Raw genomic sequence first — 20,528 nt, 5'->3', positions numbered from 1 at the left:
TTTAGTCTGATTATCAATAGATTATGTGGCTAAAGAAGATAGTTTCTTATTCTGTGTATCTTCCAGCTAGAAAATTGTATGGCTATTGAATGTGAAATTTGGGGAGCATCTCATTTTCTGGAATTCCACATTTGCACCTCAGCAGTTTCACTCTGCTCCTTGTGTTGTGGCAAACTTTGGTTCCCATGTTTCAGTGAGCACCATCATGTTTTTGATATCCCAGGAACCAAATGAAAAAAGAATGCTCAAAGGCAGTGGGGGAGAAGAATATCTTAGTGCAGAAAAGGGCAAACTTCCTTTCTATTCCTGAAGCCCCACAGTGTCTCATCCTCTAAAATGACTGTTTAATGTAAAATCTAGGTGGTAAAGACAGAAGAAGACACATTTTGCGTCTTTCTTTTTCTTTTTATTTGTGTGTTCCCACGAGTCAAATGGGGTAAATACATATATAAGATTCTGAAGAGTGATTGAGAATAAAAGCACAAAATGAAGGAGGTCCCTTTTTGAATTTTGGAAAGTTCTGTTTTATCTACTCAAACAGAAATCAAGCAAACTTTACAAAAATTTCAATGATATACTAATGATAGGATAATTACATCTTAGAATTATATGATAATAGTTCTGTATATATGATCAAATTTAAGAGTGAAATATTTTTAATGACTAAAATAATGACAAACTGAGTCAATTGATAAAATCAATTAAAAAGGTTCTTTTTATTCAATAAAGTGATAACCGTCCTTAATATCAAACTTCCACTCAAGGTTGAAGAAGAAATGAAGAAGCACAGAAGTGTAATCCTGTGGGATTCCCAGAAAACCTGACTAACGGTGCCACTGCTGGCAATGGTGATGATGGATTAATTCCTCAAAGGAAGAGCAGAACACCTGAAAATCAGCAATTTCCTGACACTGAAAGTGAAGAGTATCACAGGTAAGCCTATGGCAACATTGAACAGGAGATAACTATGTGCTGTCAAACTAACCCTAATTTCGGCTAATATTCATGATGAACAAATTTTATAGTTTTACTAGGATATTCAGCCTTGCCTGTTAATCAGAAAAATGAAAATCAGCAAACAATGAGTTACCATTTTTTCCAGTCATTAATTTATTTGAAAAATAACCAGTATTGGCAAATGTGAGGGAAAAGGCATTTTCTTTTCTTTTTAGTGAACTTTTCTTTTAGCTTCAAGGGTACATGTGCAGATTTGTTATATAGGTAAACTGTATCATGGAGATTTGGACTACAGATTATTTCATCAGCCAAATAATAAGCAAAACACCTGAAAGGTAGTTTTTTGGTCGTCCCCCTCCTGCCATGCTCCACCTTCAAGTAGACCCTGGTGTCTGTTATTCTCCTCTTTGTGTCCATGGGTTCTCATTGTTTAGTTCCCACTAATGAGTAAGAATATGTGGCATTTGATTTTCTGTTCCTGCATTAACTTGCTTAGTTTAATGGCCTCCAGCTCCATCTGTGTTGTTGGAAGGGAAATGGTTTCATTGTAAAAGACATTTCATACACTGTTGGTAAATACATTTTGAACATTAATTCAGTAGCATATTCACAAACACATGTATAACATTACAGATATGTAATATATGTAAAGGATATTTGTATAGATTTGTTACATACATACTTATGTATAAGGACATTTATTACAGCATTATTATATCAAAAAGATGGATCCTTATCAATAAGAAATTACCCTTATTAAAACTAAATCCTTAACAATAGGAAATAGCTCAATTTTCATACCCAGAAATTAATGTAGTATGCAGCCATTTTTTACAAGTGAGGTTAGATCTAGAGTATACTGATTATTTTCACAATTAAAATGTATTTAAAACGTTAGTGATAACACATCTTAAGATAATTTTGTTAGAATTGTTATAATATTTGCTGTGTTGCAAATGGAAGCTACATGCTACATTGACACTGTACCTTGTTAGCAACAAGATTGCTAGTTATTAAATTTTTGTTGTCAGTGCCTGAGTGCTGAAATATTGGACCCTCAGTCGAATATTGCCAAGGCATTGTACATGGGGATCTATATTTAATATAAACATTTCAGTATATTGGGTAAAACTTTCATTAAAATGCATCAAAGGATCTTTCATCTGCTAAACCAGGAGTTTCCCAGCTTTTTCTGCAAAGAGCCAGTTAGTAAATATTTTAGGCTTTGTGGACTATATATATTTATTATTTTGAGACAGAGTCTCTGTTTCCCAGGCTGGAGTGCAGTTGTGTGATCATGGCTCACTGCAGCCTCGACTTTCTGGGCTCTAGTGATCCTTCCACCTCAGCCTCTCTACTAGCTGGGACCACAGGTGTGCAACATCACACCCAGCTAATTGACACTATGGACTGTAAGGTGAATAAGCATGGCTGTGTTCCAAGATACTTGACTTACAAAAACAGGCTGTGGGCTGGATTTGGCCCACAGGTGCTTATTTGCTGACCCTTGTGCTAAAAGGAAGGGTCAAATAAGAGTCAAATAATGCATTGACTCTTATTTGTAAAAGTGCTCTGCATGCGTGACATTATCCTTCCTTTGAGAAAAGGATATATTTCAGTATTCACCTTACCATATCTTTCCACAGTGACTTCATATAATTTTAAAAACTTCATTTATAAAATAAGATTATTTTCTGCATTTCTCCCACTTTATTCCTGTTAATAGAACTCAGTATTTTACTGTGATCAATTACTTTGTATATTTGATGAGTGTCAACTGTCCTAGAATTGGCTGATTTTTATCAAGCAAGAAATACTCTCCTTGAAACTTTTAGTATTTCTTGGTCTTTATGTATAAGCATGAACAAAATGATAATCAGCTTATGGAATCTAGAAATGTTCAAGGCAACTTTTATTCTATAGTTTTAAGAATTTAACACCTCGGTCTGGCATTTGTAATGCCACATGTGTATAATTTTTATAACCTTTAAAATATATAATTGTTATATAAAATTTGAAAACTACACCTGTTATATAAAGTTTGAAACTATTTGTCTATTACTTTTCCATGACTGTGGAAGAAAATTACAGCATTCTCAGTCATGACTCCTAAGTATGATGTCCTTAAAAGAACTGTCTACACTCACGAACTCAAATTTTCTTTTCATTCACTCTTGATCTCACACCAGAGTCTTCAGTTTCAGCAGTCCTCCAACGTTGTTTTTCCTCAAGATTATCACTAATTTTTTTCTGTCATAAATCTAGGCATTTTTCTTACACCTCATTTTATTTAATCTGTCAGCAATATTTGAGCCAATGGAGGGCATCTCCTCTCTAATGGCGTCTTCACTTGGCTTTCAGGACCTCACTCCCTCAGGCTTTTCCTCCTGCATTTCTAGTCCATTCATCATGGTCTGTTTTGCTTGCTTCTCCTCATCTTTCTCCTTTTGGACATTGTTGTTTCTCATGGCTCAGTCCTCAATCTTCTTTCTCATGACTTTTTTTTTTTTTTTTTTTAAAGATGAAGTCTGGCTTTGTCCCCCAGGCTGGAGTTCAGTGGCACGACCTTGGCTCATTGCAACCTCTGCCTCCTGGGTTCCAGCACTTCTCCTGCCTCCTGAGTAGCTGGGATTACAGGTGTGCGACACCATGCCTGGCTAATTTTTGTATTTTTAGTAGTGACAGGGTTTCCCCATGTTGGCCAGGTTGGTCTCAAACTCCTGATGTCAGGTGATCTGCCCGCCTTGGCCTCACGAAGTGTTGGGATTACAGGCGTGAGCCACCGTGCCTGGCCCCTTGTGACTTTTTCTACTGTGTATATGCTAGTGATTTCCAAATGCATGTCTCCAACTCAGATCTGGCTCCTTAATTCCGGATCTCTATATCAGCCTGGCTGCTTGACAGGCCTAGCCTATCAGACGTAGCTACCTAATAAATAGGTATTTGATTAGCTGTTGGGTATCACACACTTGTCAGACCCAAAATTGGGCTACTGATGACCTTCCTGAAATCTACACCTCATGTAGTCTTTCCTACTTTGGTTAATGGCAAACTTTTCCAATTGCTCTGCCAAAAACCTCGGTATCATTCTAGACTCATCTTTCTCTCTCTCTTCACACTTCACATCTAATCTCTCAGTAAATCTCATCAGGTCTACCTGAAGAATATGTCCAGAAGCCAGTCATATCTTGTACATCTGAGCCACCATCATCTGCAGTCTAGATGAGTGTCATAGACTGGGAATTGATAGTCCTCGTTTTTAAAAACTTCCTCTTTCATCAATTCTTAACTCAGTGGATGTATTTAAAACATAAGTCAAATTGTGTCATTCCCCTGCCCCAGCCCTTCTGATTGCCTCCCATTTCACTCTGAGTATGTGTCAAGAGTTCCTCCTAATAACTAAAAGGCCGTCAACCATCTGGCATGTTCTCTCTCCTGCTTAAACTTCTGTTTCTTATCTCTTTTGCTCTGTTTCAGCCACACTGAACTTCTTGCTATTCCTTACCTATCCCTAGTGCTTAATGACTCCAGGCACACCTCTGCACTTAGCAGTTCCCTGTGTCTGGAATGCTTTTTCCTCAGATATTCTTCTAGCTTACTGTTTCCATTACTTCAGTTCTTTACTTAAAATCCCTTTTCTAAGAAGAAGAAAAAGGGTAAAAAGAAACACATTTAGGAATAACCACTTTCTGAGGAAGAACCATGTATCAGCGCAATTCCTAGTCCAGAGAAAAATGAAGAAAAAAGAAAAAGAGATAATGAGGACTAACAGAAAGGAATTACGATTGTATCACCAGGATGCATCAGGCTTAAGATTCAATTGAGAGCATACCAGGGATGCTCTCTAACGTAATTGAGGGAAGGTTCAATGAAACAGTGATTTATCATCTCTAACTTCAAACCTATTGTGTCTTGACATCAACTCTGTTAACGTCATCAGTTTTTAGAGTCTTTGATGTACAAATAAAAGTTTCTTTGTATTAGAAAAATCCTCTTTCTCAGCAGGGACTTTTCTGGCCATCCCAGCTTACCCACCACCCTTCCCATCAAACACATAAACATTTCATTTTCCTGCTTTAGGTTTTTCTCCTCTAATGTACTGTATATTTTGCCTTATCTGTTTGTTGTTATTGTGTGTTTATCTCACTCTCATGAATAGGGTTTTTATTGTGCATTACCATATCCTGACTTCCTAGAAAAAGGCATAGCCTATCAGACATAGCTACCTAATAAATAAGTATTAAATGAATGAATGGAGTTTATCCTGGGTATATTGTTTGATTGATTCTCACTTAAAAAATATTTGAGAAGGTTCATTTTAACAATTTTGCCTGGTAATTATATGTATTTTTAAAATTCTTTTGGCTTTTTATAATAAGCTACATTCTTTATATTAATATTTTTTCACTTAGGGAGAAAAGCCCAATATTGTGGTTATTCACTATTCTTTTATTGGTAATCATGATAATTGCAATTATGGTAAAATGAGTCAGAGGAATTTTGCAAACTTTACTGGTATTTTATTTATTTAGAGATAGAGTCTCGCTCTGTCACCCAGGCTGCAGTGCAGTGGCGTGACCTCGGCTCACTGCAACCTCTGCCTCCTGGGTTCAAGCGATTCTCCTGCCTCAGGCACCTGAGGAGATGGGATTACAGGTGCGTGCCATGACGCCTGGCTAATTTTCATATTTTTAGTAGAGATGGGATTTCACCCTGTTTGTCAGGCTGGTCTCGAACTCCTGACCTCAGGCAATCCACCGCCTTGTCCTCACAAAGTGCTGGGTGGATTACAGATGTAAGCCACCACATCCGGCCACTAGTATTTTATTTTTTTTAGGGTGGTAAATGTAATGGACTCACAAATTCTTTCCAAGGGATTATGGACCTTCAGTATTTGACATAAAAAGACAGAGTTGGAATTTTTTGCTTCCTTTAGTAAGACTATACTGGTCAGGCACTGTCTATTCTGTTGGAGCAGCTGTGGCTGCTTGGCTGTCTTTCAGAAGCAAGCTGCTCACATTGATATTGGTTGGTGAGCAAGACCAGTGGTCATTGATCGATTGACTAGATTTTGAACTGGCTCTGGGTGGCTTCTTGTTACCATGGCTACAGGTCAATTCTTTCCTAAGTTTGAGTCAACTTCAACCAGAAATTTTCTGTTCAAAATTTGCCTTCCATTAACTATGTTCAAAATGAAACTTTTTAATATTTCAGAATTGTGGATTTAAAGTTTTGGTTATGACGACTTGGTTAATAATAGCTCTCATGAAGTTTTTTTTTTTATACATCGTCTTAACAAGAAGAGTTCTTTGTATAATTTATTTCTTAAAAATAATTGTTTTGTTTTTGTTTTTTGGTATTTTTGGAAGCTTTTGCTCAAGTCCTAACATAATCTCCAGTAGGAGATTTTAGTCTGTCAGTTCATGTATGTATATGATAGTCATATTCTGTCTTTTTAAACTCCTTTTCATGTTCACTTTTTTCCCTGTACAGTAATAATGATATTGTTATACATTTTTATCTCATTAAAAAATAGTTACAATATTCTGCTGGCAAATCTAGCTTTTTATATATTTTGACTGAATAGGTTAAAAGTGAATAAAATTTACCAGATCATTTTACTTACGAACAAAATCATAACTAATAAAAATTACTATTTTGAATTATAAATAATGACATTTAGATATTTTAAAAATAAGAATGCCCCCCCCCCCCAATAGTTTGGCTTTGTGTTTCTATGCAAATCTCATGTCAAATTGTAATTCCCAGGTGTTGAGGAAAGACCAGCTGGGAGGTGATTGGATCATGGGGTCGGTTTCCTCCATGCTGTTCTTGTGATAGTGAGTGAGTTCTCACAAGAGCTGATGGTTTCATAAGGGGCTCTTTCCCCTTCCATTCTCTCTCTCCTGCCGCCTTATGAAGAAGATGCCTGGTTCCCCTTCACCTTCTACCATGGTTATTAAGTTTCCTGAGGCCTCTCCAGCCGTGCATAACTGTGAATCAATTCATCCTCTTTCCTTTATAAATTACCCAGTCTCAGGTATGCATGTGTATGAATTACCCAGTCTCCGGTATGTACATATGTATATGTGTGCGTGTATATACACACATGCATATATGTGATACATATATGTGATGTGAGATAATATATATATGTATATATCTCCATTTTCTTTATTCCACTCATCAGTTGATGGACACTGGTTGATTCCATATCTTTGCATATTGTGAATTGTGCTGCAGTAAACATATGTGTGCAGGTGTCTTTTTGAGAGTACGATTTCTTTTATTTTGGATAGATATCCAGAAATGAGCATGCTGGGTAAAATGGTAAGATCTACTTTTAGTTCTTTGAGAACTCTCCATACTGTTTTCCATAGATTTGTATGAATTTGTATTCCCACCAGCAGTGTATCACTGTTCTCTTTTCACCACATCCACACCAACATCTGTTGTGTTTTGATTTCTAATAGTGGCCATTCTGGCTGCAGCAAGGTGATATCTCACTGTTGTTTTATTGCGCATTTCCCTGATGATTAGAGAGATTTAGCATGTTTTTATATGCTTGTTTACCATTTGTACATCTTCTCTTGAGAAATGACTATTCATGTAATGTGGCCACTTTCTAATGGAATTATTTGTGTTTTTCCTGTTGATTTGTTTGAGTTTCTTGTAGGTTATAGATATTAGTACTTTGTTAGATTCATAATTTTCAATTTTTTTTCCCATTGTATAGGTTGTTGGTTTACTCCGATGATTATTTCTTTTGCTGTGCTGAGGCTTTTTATTTTAATTAGGTCGTATTTATTTATTTTCATTTTTGTTGCATTTGTTTTTAGGGTCTTCATCATAAATTCTTTGCCTAGGCCAATGTTTTCAGGTCTTAGGTTTAGGCCTTTAATCCATCTTGAATTAATTTTTGATATGGTGAGAGATAGAGATCCAGTTTCATTCTTCAACATGTGGCTATCTTTTTTTCCCAGCACTATATACTGAATAACCTGTACTTTCTCCAGTGTATGATTTTGTATCCTTGCTCAGAGATCATTTGGTTGTAGTGGCTTTATTTCTGAGTTGTCTATTCTGTTCCATTGATCTATGTATCTATTTTTATACCAGTACCACGCCGTTTTTGTTACTGTGGCCTTAGAGTATAATTTGAAGTCAGGTAATGTGATGCCAACGTATTTGTTCCTTTTGCTTGGTATGTCTGTTGCTATTCAGGCTCTTTTGTGGTCCTACATGAATGTCAGCATTTTAAAATAATTCTGTGAAGAATGACATTGGTACTTTGGAAGGAATTGTATGGAATGTGTAGACTGCTTTAGGCACTATGGTCATTTTCACTATATCAGTTCTTTCAGTCCATGAACATAGGATGTATTTTCACTTGTTTGTGTCATCTGTTATTTTCTTTAGTGGTGTTTTCCAGTTATCCTTATATAGATCACTCACCTTTTTCATTAAGTATTTTCCTAGGTATTTCACACTTTTTTGCAGCCACTGTAAAAGGGATTGGATTGTTGATATGAACTCTCAGCTTGGTTGTAGTTGGTGTATAGTGGTGCTACTGATTGGTATTCATTTATTTTGTAACCTCTGAGACTTTACTGAATTCATTTATCAAATCTAGGAGTGTTTTGTAGGAGTCTTTAGGGTTTTCTAGGTATAAGATCATATCATTGGTGAAGAGATAGTTTGACTTCCTCTTTTCCAATTTGGATGCCCTTTATTTCTCTTGCCCAATTGCTCTGCCTAGGACTTCCCAGTTTTATTCTTAATATGCATGAAATAAGAGTAAAATGGAAAGTGCTTAACGATTAGTTTATTTCACATCTCTCTCTCATACACAGATAAAATTAATTCAAAATCCTATGTTAAAAACATAATATTAGACCCTGTCTTGTTCTAAAAGGAATTTCTAAGTTGTTTATAAAATACATAGGAATCAAGAATATAAGTGGAAAGTGTTTCCAAAAAATAAACATAAAAAGTATGAGTTACAAGCCACAGACCAGTACCAGTCCCTGGCCTGTTAGGACCTGGGCCACACAGCAGGAGGTTAGAGGCAGGTGAGCAAGCAAAGCTTCATCTGTTTCCAGCCACTCTCTGACGCTCGCATTACTGCCCAAGCTCCTCCTCCTGTCAGATCAGCGGTGGCATTAGATCGTCCTAAGAGTGTGACCTGAACCCTATTGTAAGTTGCTCATGCAGGGGATATAGGTTGTTCACTCCTTATGTGAATCAAATGCCTTTATGATCTGTCACCATCTCCCATCACCCCCAGATGGGACCATCTAGTCACAGGAAAGCAAGTTCAGGGCTCCCACTGATTCTACATTTTGGTGAGTTATATAATTATTTCATTATATATTAATAATAATAGAAATAAAGTGCACAATGAATGTAGTGTACTTGAATCATCCTGGAACCATCCCAAACCTCAGGTTCCTGGAAAAATTGTCTTCCACAAAACCAGTCCCTGGTGCCAGCATGGTTGGGGATACCCAGTTAACAGATGTGAGAGCCCTTTGCCTTGTCTTGGAATAATGTGCAGATATAAATTGTGTGAATGACATCTGATGACACCATCTTGCCCTGTAGATCATTTTAGGGACACCTCCAGTATTTCATGAAAATTAAAATTTCTTCTAGTGACGAACAAAATGATATTCAGAAGCAACTTTCTGAAGAACAGAACACTGGAATATTACAAGATGAGATTCTGATTCATGAAGAAAAGCAGATAGAAGTGGCTGAAAAGAAAATGAGTTCTGAGGTATTTAGTTATTTTCAAATGTTTTTACATGAGTATATATTTTTAAAAAACTATGTATTTTGGAAATGTAAAGGATTTTTAAGTCATATATATGTGTGTATATATTCTATATATCCTTTGTCATATATTTATATATGTACATATAGGATAAAGCCATGTTCTTAATTCAACTCCATTTGCCTGCAACAGTCGAGTAGTGACCTTCACAATAGCCTCAATCCAAAGGAGAAGCATTTGATATTTTTCAGAAGAATTGCTGATTTTTCCATATCAAAAATAAGTTTTGCTACTAAAAACAAATTTTCTAGTTTTTGGACATTAGTTTTTTAAAAAAATGTTAATAGAGAAGTCAATTATTGTTTTCACTGATAGGAAAGTACGAAATGTATAGCTGGGTCAGAGGCCACATTGTGGATGTCATCATCCTTACTTTTGTGGAGAAGAACACTTTGCTCCAAGCAGTTTCTCATTTCAATGTAAAGAGGTTTGAAAACAATGACATGCCATGATACACAATTAGTGATAATTTATTGATAAGTATTTTGTTCCTAGAGAAATAGTTCCATATATTTCCCCTATTTCATAGTTACTACTCTTTCAAACATTATAAAGAGGAAATAAAAGTTATCACAATGGCAAATAATCTCATGATTTCTAAGAAAATCTCTATCAGTTGTATCTTACTTACCATTCATATTTTGAAACAAAAGGCTTCTTTTGTATTTATATATTTACCACAGAAGTAACTGTGGTTTTGTGGAGGATCACTATAGGTAGCATCAGCAGACCTGGGGAAAATCCTGCATCTTGTATATATTTTTTGACCTCTCCTTTTAAGAATCACCATCTTAAATGAGTTCAGTATTGAATGTAGAAGTGCAATGCTTAGATACAGATGTGTACAGTGTAGAAGGGTACAGTGCTTAGATTTAGGTTATAAATAAATATAATTCTTATAACTGAGTATAAAAATATTAGAAATGTAGAATATCGGTAAAATGTTCTTCAGTAAAAGAAACTTGAAGAACTTTGAGAAATTGCTTCTGTCCAAATATATGCATAGCTAAGGCTCTTAGGTTGGTGTGGTTGATAGGTTAGATATCAGAATATAAACCTAATCTTAAAAATATAGTCAAATGTATTAATCTTATATTTTATGCCTCTGGGTTTTTTTGTAATTCAGAGAAAGGCTTTTTTAATTCTGAGATTCTTAAAAATCCTCTGGTGATTTATTTTTCATAGTCTTTAAATAAAGATTTAAACTTTTAGGAATTCAGGAGCAGATTCCAAAAGTTTAAATCTTTATTTAAAGACTATGAAAAATAAGTCACTAGAGGAATTTACACTCTATTAGGTTTGAAGTTTTGTCCAGTTTTTTCCAGTTAAATATCCACTATGGGGATTCTTTCATTATACAAATACAGATGTTATTTTTTAATTTCAGAAGAAATCATGATATATCAATCTATTGAGTGCTAACTAAAAGTTCCCTTTGTTTACTTAGCTTTCTCTTAGTTATAAGAAAGAAAAAGACCTCTTGCATGAAAATAGTACGTTGCAGGAAGAAATTGCCATGCTAAGACTGGAACTAGACATAATGAAACATCAGAGCCAGCTAAGAGAAAAGAAATATTTGGAGGAAATTGAAAATGTGAAAAAAAAGAATGATAGTCTTTTAAAAATCTCTACAATTGAATGAGCTCACCATGGATGATGACACCGCCGTACTCGTCATTGACAATGGCTCTGGCATGTGCAAGGCTGGCATTGCGGGCGACGATGCCCCCCAGGCTGTCTTCCTTTCCATCGTGGGGCACCCCAAGCACCAGGGCATGATGGGGGGCATGCATCAGAAGGAGTCCTATGTGGGCAATGAGGCCCAGAGCAAGAGAGGCATCCTGACCCTGAAGTACTCCGTGGAGCACGGCATCATCACCAACTGGGACGACATGGAGAAGATACACCTTCTACAATGAGCTGCGTGTGGCTCCCGAGGAGCACCCCATCCTGCTGACCGAGGCACCCTGAACCCCAAGGCCAACCACGAGAAGATGACCCAGATCATGTCTGAGACCTTCAACACCCCAGCCATGTACATGGCCATACAGGCCGTGCTGTCCCTGTACACCTCTGGCCGTACTCCTGGCATCGTGATGGACTCTGGTGATGGGGCCACCCACACTGTGCCCATCTATGAGGGGAATGCCCTCCCCCACGCCACCCTGCACCTAGACCTGGCTGGCCGGGAACTGACTGACTACCTCATGAAGATCCTCACCGAGCGTGGCTATAGGTTCACCATCACGGCCGAGTGGGAGATCGTGCGTGACATCAAAGAGAAGCTGTGCTATGTTGCCCTGAACTTCGAGCAGGAGATGGCCATGGCGGCCTCCAGCTCCTCCCTACAGAAGAGCTACGAGCTGCCCGATGGCCAGGTCATCACCATAGGCAACAAGCGGTTCCGCTGCCCCGAGGTGCTCTTCCAGCCTTGCTTCCTGGGCATGGAATCCTGTGGCATCCACGAAACTACCTTCAACTCTATCATGAAGTCTGATGTGGACATCCGCAAAGACCTGTACACCAACACAGTGCTGTCTGGTGGCACCACCATGTACCCTGGCATCACCCACAGGATGCAGAAGGAGATAGCTGCCCTGGCAACTAGCACGATGAAGATGAAGATCGTTGCTCCTCCCAAGCGCAAGTACTCCGTGTGGGTCGGTGGCTCCATCCTGGCCTCGCTGTCCACCTTTCAACAGATGTGGATCAGCAAGCAGGAGTATGATGAGTCAGGCCCCTCCATTGTCCACCGCAAATGCTTCTAGGTGGACTCTGACTTAGTTGCGTTACACCCTTTCTTGACAAAACCAAACTTCTCAGAAAACAACATGAGATTGGCATGGCTTTAATTGTTTTCTTATTTCATTTTTTGTTTTATTTTTTATTGGCTTGACTCAGGATTTAAAAACTGGAATGGTAAAGGCAAGAGCAGTTGGTTGGAGTGAGCTTCCCCCAAAGTTCTACAATGTGGCCGAGGATTTTGATTGCACATTGTCCTTCTTTTCAATAGTCATTCCAAATATTGTGAGATGTATTGTTTCAGGAAGCCCCTTACCCTTCTAAAAGCCACCCCACTTCTCTCTAAGGAGAATGGCCCAGTCCTTTCCCGAGTTCACACAGGGGAGGTGATAGCATTGCTTTCATGCAAATTACGTAATGCAAAATTTTTTGAATCTTTGCCTTAATACTTTTTAATTTTGTTTTATTTTGAATGATCAGCCTTCGTGGCCCCCCTTTTTTGTACCCCAACTTGGGGTGTATGAAGGCTTTTGGTCTCCCTGAGAGTGGCTGGAGGCAGCCAAGGCTTACCTGTATTCTGACTTAAGGAGAGTTGGATAAAAGTGCACACCTTAAAAAAAATTCAATGAGGAAGCATTAACAAAAACAGTATTTCAGTACAGTGGACAGCTTAGCATGTTGACAACTGAGAATAAAATGCTTATTTCCGAACTGGACAATGTAAAACACAACAACGAAACACTGGAAATGGAAATTCAATTACGTCATTGTAGACTGGCTACTGCTCTACATGATTGTGACCAAAGTCAGAGAGCTGAAAGAGACTTCTTTCCAGAGAACAAGACATGAGCAGATTCATTTACAGAAGACAATGAATTCTCATTTATCTAACCTAAAAGATTACGGATTCTTTCTCAACAAGTCTAATGTAGACAGTAAAATCAACAGGCCAAAAGTTAAGCTCCATGAAACAAGATAAAACTCTGAGAGAAAAGATGGGGCAGGCTGCCATCTTTCCCGTTCAGGCAACTTAGTCATTCCAGCCTGCAGGCTTTGGAGAGTACAAACCGACCAGGGAAAGAAGAGACCCCACAGCACAGCATAGCTGATTTACCAAATCATGGCCAGACTGCTTCTGTAAGCAGGCCCTTGATCCTGTTCCATCTCACTGGACAGGACCTCCCAACTGGGGCCTCCAGCCATCCCCACCAGCATTCCTTGGCCAATGGAAATGTGAAATGTTCCTGGGACAGAGCTCCCGGAGAGAGGGGCAGTCCACCACCTTTGCTGTTTGGGTGACTAGCCATTCTGGCCTGCAGGCTTTGGAGAGCCCAAGCTGACAAGCAGTAGAAGAGGTGCCTCAGCACAGCACAGCCACGCTATGAAAACATGGCCAGACTCAAAGTTAAGTCAGTCCCTGACCACATTTCTAGTCAGCGGGTGAAGTCTTTCAACCAGGGTCTCTGGCTACCTTGACTGCTGTTCTCCGGCCGACAGAGGTCTCAGGCCTCCCTGAGTCAGAGCTCCCAGGGGGAGGACCTTATGGTCATCTTTGCTGTTTGGGCGACCCAGCCATTTCAGCCTTAGAGCTTCAGAGTGACTGAGGCGGCCAGGGGCTGACATGAACCCCCAGCACAGCACAGCTGCTCTATAAAAACGTGGCCAGACTTTTTCTTTAAGCAAGTCCCTGTTCTTGTTCCTCCTGACTAGGTAAGACTTCTCAACTTGCCTCCCGCCACATCTTATAGGTTTGTTCAGATTGGCAACAGGTTCATATCTCAGTGGTACAGAGCTGCCAGAGGAAGGGGCAGGCTATCATCTTCCCTGGAAAATACGAGGCAATTAGGGACTTGAGGGGACCCCCAGCATACTACAACAGCCCTTCAGAAAAGTGGTCGGACTCTGTACTTGATGGGCAGGTACTCCTGGGCTGGGTCTCTAGCCAGCCCACCACTGGAGCTATCAAGCCAGTAGCAACTCGGCAGTTCTTTGGACAGAGCTTCCAGGAGCAAATGAAATCCTTTCTGCCACTGCCTTTGCAGTGAACTGCCCTTGCTACCCTAGAAGATATATCAAGGGAGCAAAGACCCTAAGTGCCATATCAACACCTTCAATAAGCTGCAGTTGACCCAAAGAACAAGCCAATTCATCTCACATGGGTACCACACACCCTCCACTACTCATCACCAGACAGGGAACCCTGGCTTGGGCCCACAGCACAGACCCTCCATCCTGGGCTGATTATACTAAGTGATTGCTAACTCACATGTCTCTGGGATGAAGCACCCAGGAGATAAGCAAAGTGGTGGCACAGCAAGTCAGGTGATGTGGAGCCCAGAAGGCAGGGACAGCTATCTCTCTAGGGTCCACTTGCCCTTGTGAGGCACTGTATCCCAGCACTTTAGGAATGCTGAGGTCAGACCAGCCACATCTCATGTGCAAGATTGCCCAGCAGACATCAGGTCCAAGAGTTCCCCTTTTAAAAAAGGGGACTTGCTTAAAAAAGAAGTCTAGCCACGTTTGTGTAGAGCAGCTATGCTGTGCTGGGGGATCACTTTTGAGAGAGTTCTCCTCTGAAACCTGATCTCTAGAGGCTGGGCAGTCTTGCACTTGAGATGGGGCTGGTCTGATCTCAGCACTCCTTAGTCCGCTTGCCTCTCCCAGGGCCCCAGCCTGGCCACACCTGCTTACAGGGCACTCTCGGATGCCCACACCATAGTTTCTGTGCTAGTGGACCGTACCATATCAGTGGAGAGCTGCAGCAAGGTGGCCCCTACAGCCACACACCAGCCTGCACATTACCTCTCCATACTGCAGCCCTTTATATGGAAACTTCCTACATCGCTTTGCTGTGTGTGTTTATACAGGTGGATTTTGCTTTACTTGTCCTGACAGCACACAGAAGTGCAGCACACACCCAACCCACATCAACTGCCATTAAAGAAAAGAAATTTCAGCCCAGAATTTCATGTCCAGCAAAATTAGGCATCATAAGTGAAGGAGAAATAAGATCCTTTTCAGACAAGCAAATGCTGAGGGAATTCAGTATCACCAGATCTACCTTACAAGAGCTCCTGAAGGAAGCACTAAATATGGAAAGAAAAGACCATCACCAGCCACTACAAAAACACACTGAAGTACACAGTCCAGTGATGCTAAAAACCAACCACATACATAAGTCTGCAAAATAACCAGCTGACAGCATGACGACAGGATCATATCCACACATACCATTACTAACCTTAAATGTAAATGGGCTAAATGCTCCCATTGAAAGACAGAGGGGGCAAGCTGGATAAAGAACCAAGACCCACTGGAGTATGCCGTCTTCAAGCAACCCATCTCACATGCAGTGCCATACGTAGGCTCAAAATAAAGGAATGGAGAAAAATATTTCAAGCAAATGGAAAACAGAAAAAAGCAGGTGTTGCACTCCTAGTTTCTGACAAAACAGACTATACCAATAAAGATAAAAAAAGAGAAGGACATTACAAAGGTGGTCCTGACCTTTGATAAATCTCATTATTTCTTGATACCAACCTGGGATGTTTTAATTGCCCAAACCAGTAGGATAGTTTGCTGAGGTTGTGGAGCTTCTCCCCTGCAGAGAGTCCCTGATCTCCCGAAATTTGGTTGAGATCTAAGGTTGATTTGGCTGTACAACTCCTTTTCAGAAGTTTTACTCATTTCCAACAAGGAAGGCAAGTTTTCCTGCTTCCATGATGATGGAGAGCAGGCACCTCCTTTCCTGAGTTTCAGCTTGCTTCTGACAGGGAAGGTGAGTGTAAGTTTTTCCAGCTTCTAAGATGGCAGACAACAATCACCAGCCTGAGCCTTATTTCCAGGTAAGTAGCTGAATTAGAGTTTTGTCTTAAAATTTTTCCTTAATGCTTAAAATTTAAGATTACCCACCAGCTGCTTTTAATTTCTCCTTACCATTAGAACACTCAGTAATCATATGAATTGTGCATTTGTTTTGTTTTGCTTAACTCTTTTTGTTTGTTTATGTTTGGGGCTTTATTGTTGTTGTTTCACTTTTCTCCCATCTCTTCCTGACTTGGTCAAATCCAAAGGAATGTTCCAAATTGTGGGGAGCAAGGCATCTGAAATGGCTAAAACTCCTGTGGCTGCAAAAAAAACAAAAAACAAAAAACAAAAAAAAAACCCCAACAACAACAAAAAACCCCAAAAAACAAACAAACAAAAAATCCAGTTGGAAATTTTTTAAAACTTTTTTTTTTATATAAGTGGTCTCATCTACATAACAAGGCCATCTTTTGCTAGCAAAGGCCAAACTGAAGGAGTAATGGTGGCGACCCAATGTGAAGATTCTGCCCTGTTCACTACAGAAACCTGAGTTTGGTTCCTAAGTCTAGTTCTTTCTGTTTGATATTTGTGTTACTTTTAAAATATCAGCAGTTTGTTCCAGCTATGATGTGGTAGTAAGAGACTCAAAACGATTTTCTTTACAAGTTCTATGATTAAAAGCTTAATTAAAAGAAAATTTCTTTTTTTTAAATTATACTTTAAGTTCTGGGGTACATGTGCAGAACACGCAGGTTTGTTACATAGGTATACACATGCCATGGTGGCTTGCTGCACCCATCAACCCATGATCCACATTAGGTATTTCTCCTAATGCCATCCCTCTCCTAGCTCCCCACCCTGACAGGCCCTGGTGTGTGATGTTCCCCTTCCTGTGTCCATGTGTTCTCATTGTTCAACTCCCACTTACAAGTGAGAACATGAGGTGTTTCATTTTCTGTTCTTGTGTTAGTTTGCTGAGAATGATGGTTTCCAGCTTCATCCATGTCCCTGCAAAGGACATGAACTCATCCTTTTTTATAGCTTCATAGTATTCCATAGTGTATATATACCACATTATCCAGTCTATCACTGATGGGAATTTGGGTTGGTTCCAAGTCTTTGCAGTTGTGAACTGTGCCACAGTAAACAGATGTGTGCGTGTGTCTTTCTATTAGAATGATTTATTATTTTTTCAGTATATAGCCAGTAATGGGATTGCTGGGTCAAATGTATTTCTAGTTGTAGATCCCTGAGGAATCATCACACTGTCTTCCACAATGGTCGAACTAATTTATACTCCCACCAAGAGTGTAAAAGCATTCCTATTTCTCCACGTCCTCTCCAGCATCTGTTGTTTCCTGAGCTTTTAATGATGGCCATTCTAAGTGGCGTGAGATTGTATCTCATTGTGGTTTTGATTTCCATTTCTCTAATGACCAGTGATGATGTGCTTTGCTTCATGTGTTCTTTGGCTGCATCTTCTTTGGGAAGTGTCTGTTCATATCATTTGCCCACTTTTTCATGGGGTTGTTTATTTTCTTGTAAATTTGTTTAAGTGCTTTGTAGATGCTGCATATTAGCCCTTTGTCAGATGGATAGATTGCAAAAATTTTCTCCCATTCTGTGGATCGCCTGTTCACTCTGATGATAGTTTCTTTTGCTCTGCAGACACTCTTTAGCTTAATTAGATCCCATTTGTCAATTTTGGCTTTTGTTGCCTTTGCTTTTGGTGTTCTAGTGATGAGGTCTCTGCCCATGCCTATGTCCTGAATGGTATTGCCTAACACAAGGACATTTCTGTGCCTGAGTGTCATACCACCCAAAGTGATTTATAGATTCAGTGCTATCCCCATCAAGCTACCACTGACTTTTTTCAAAAAATTAAAAAAAGTTCTTTAAATTTCATATGGAACCAAAAAAGAGTCCGCATAGCCAAGACAATCCTAAGCAAAAAGAACAAAGCTGGAGGCATCACAGTACCTGACTTCAAACTACTCTACAAGGCCACAGTAATGTAAACAGCATGGTGCTGGTACCAAACCAGGATACAGACCAATGGAACAGAACGGAGGTCTCAGAAATGACACCACAATGTAAAACCGCAAGATCTTTGAGAAAACTGACAAAAGTAAGCACTGGGGAAAGGATTCGCTATTTAATAAATGGTGTTAGGAAAACTGGCTAGCCATATGCAGAAAACCGAAACTGGGCCACTTCCTTACACTTTATACAAACATTAACTTAAGAAGGATAAAAGAGTTAAACTAAGACCTAAAAGCAAAAAAACTAGAAGAAAACATAGGCCACCAACCTCAGGGGAAATGTACTTGTAGTGAAATGCATGGTACAAACACGCATTCCCTGCTTCCTTGAGTGGGTGAGGTTGGTGGCTGGTCCATCTGCTCCAGGCGGACCCTTACAGAGGTGGCTGGTTGCTCTTTGAGGCAGCTTGGCCTTGCCTGGCATGCACAAGCTTCAGTGCAACAACTGTCCTATAAATGGAGCCACATAGAGGAAATGAGCAGCAGGCTTAGGACCAGGGTGTGCACTGCCTTTGGGGCTCCAGTCCGTGCCTCACGGATGGTATGGCACTGCGAGCTTCTTGGTTACCAAGAGGCAGACCGCAGGCCGTTTTGAGAAGGACTTCATGCTCAAGTGCAGAAAGCAGCCAGGATTATCATCTAGGGTACTTGTCCTTCTGTGGCCCTGGCCAGACTTAGAATTGTGGCCAATGCAGGACAAGCTCACTTGGAGCAGTGTGGCAGTACCTCGGGCCTGTGTGTGCCAGGCAAGGCCAAGCTGGCTCAAAAAGCAACCAGCCACCTCTGCAAGGGTGCGCCTGGACCAGTTGGTCCAGCCACAAACCTCACTCAACCAAGGAAGTAGATGGCCTGGTTCCCACAGCCCGAGTGGCTGCCACGTGATGGCTGATAGAGCAGAGGCCTTAGGAAAAGCAAATGGCCCTGTGGCCCTATCTTTAGGGTAGAAGAAGTGATGTGCCATTTCCGGGAGCGAGTGAAGTTGGTGGCTGGTGCACCGGCGCCTAGCATACCCTTGCAGAAGTGGCTGGTTGCTCTTTGAGCCAGCTTGGCCTTGCCCGGCATGCACAAGCCTCAGTGCAACAACTGTGCTACAAATGGAGGCACAGAGAGGAAACAAGCAGCAGGTTCAGGAGCAGGGTGTGCGCTGCCTTTGGGGCTCCAGTCCATGCCTCAGAGGTCATATGGCACTGTGGGCTTCTTCATTGCCAAGAGGCAGACCACAGGCCTTCTTGAGGAGGACTTCACATTCAAGTGCAGAAAGCAGCCAAGATTACCATCTAGGGAACTCGGACTTCTGTGGCCCTGGCCAGACTGAGAATTTGTGCCAAGGCAGGACAAGCTCACTCGGAGCAGCGTGTCAGTAGCTGGGACCTATGCATGCCAGGCAAGGCCAAGCTGGCTCAAAGAGCAACCAGCCACCTCTGCAAGGGTGCGCCTAGAGCAGGCGGAGCATCCACCACCTCACCCACTCAAGGAAGGTGGGGATGGCCAGATTCCTACAACCTGAGTGGCCGACACCTAATTGCTGATGGAGCAGAGGCCTTAGGAAAAGCAGATGGCACTGTGGCCCTACCTTTAGGGAGAAAGAAGTGATGTACCTGTCTGGCTGCTAGTTGGTGACTGGTGTACCTGCTCCTGGCACACCGTTGCAGAGGTGGCTGGTTGCTCTTTGAGCCAGCTTGGCCTTGCCCGGCATGCACAATCTTCAGTGCAACAACTGTGCTACAAATGGAGCCACATAGAAATGAGCAGCAGGCTCAGGAGCAGGGTGTGCACTGCGTTTGGGGCTCCAGTCTATGCCTCAGGCATCATATGGCACTGCGGGCTTCTTGTTTGCCAAGAGGCAGACCACAGGCCGTCTTGAGGAGGACTTTATGTTCAAGTGCAGAAAGCAGCCAGGATTGCCCCCTAGGGCACTTGGCATTCTGTGGCCCTGGCCAGACTTAGAATTTGTGTCAAGGCAGGAGAAGCTCACTCGGAGCAGCGTGTTACTACCTGGGGCCTGTGCATGCCAGGCAAGGCCAAGCTGGCTCAAAGAGCAACCAGCCACCTCTGCAAGGGTGCACCTGGACCAGTTGGACCAGCCACCAACCTCACCCACTCAAGGAAGCAGGGATGGCCAGGTTAAAACTGCCTGAGTGGCT

The 20,528-nt window shown here is 40.9% G+C and overlaps 1 protein-coding gene across 1 annotated transcript in view; it reads left to right on the top strand.

The window, feature by feature from the left end:
- LOC100437689 (POTE ankyrin domain family member G-like) overlaps positions 1 to 16,931 on the top strand; it is a 37,504-nt gene extending 20,573 nt beyond the window's left edge. Inside the window, 7 exon segments of the mRNA XM_063712659.1 lie at positions 765 to 794; positions 797 to 933; positions 9,613 to 9,736; positions 11,241 to 11,414; positions 11,416 to 11,696; positions 11,698 to 11,759; positions 11,762 to 16,931. Coding sequence (XP_063568729.1) covers positions 765 to 794; positions 797 to 933; positions 9,613 to 9,736; positions 11,241 to 11,414; positions 11,416 to 11,696; positions 11,698 to 11,759; positions 11,762 to 12,561 — 1,608 coding nt within the window. The 3' untranslated portion in view covers positions 12,562 to 16,931.
- The last annotated feature ends 3,597 nt before the right edge of the window (positions 16,932 to 20,528 follow it).

The sequence above is a fragment of the Pongo abelii genome, chromosome 11 (assembly GCF_028885655.2).
Source record: "Pongo abelii isolate AG06213 chromosome 11, NHGRI_mPonAbe1-v2.0_pri, whole genome shotgun sequence".
NCBI lineage: Eukaryota > Metazoa > Chordata > Mammalia > Primates > Hominidae > Pongo > Pongo abelii.
This window is presented reverse-complemented; position numbering and strand designations above follow the sequence as displayed.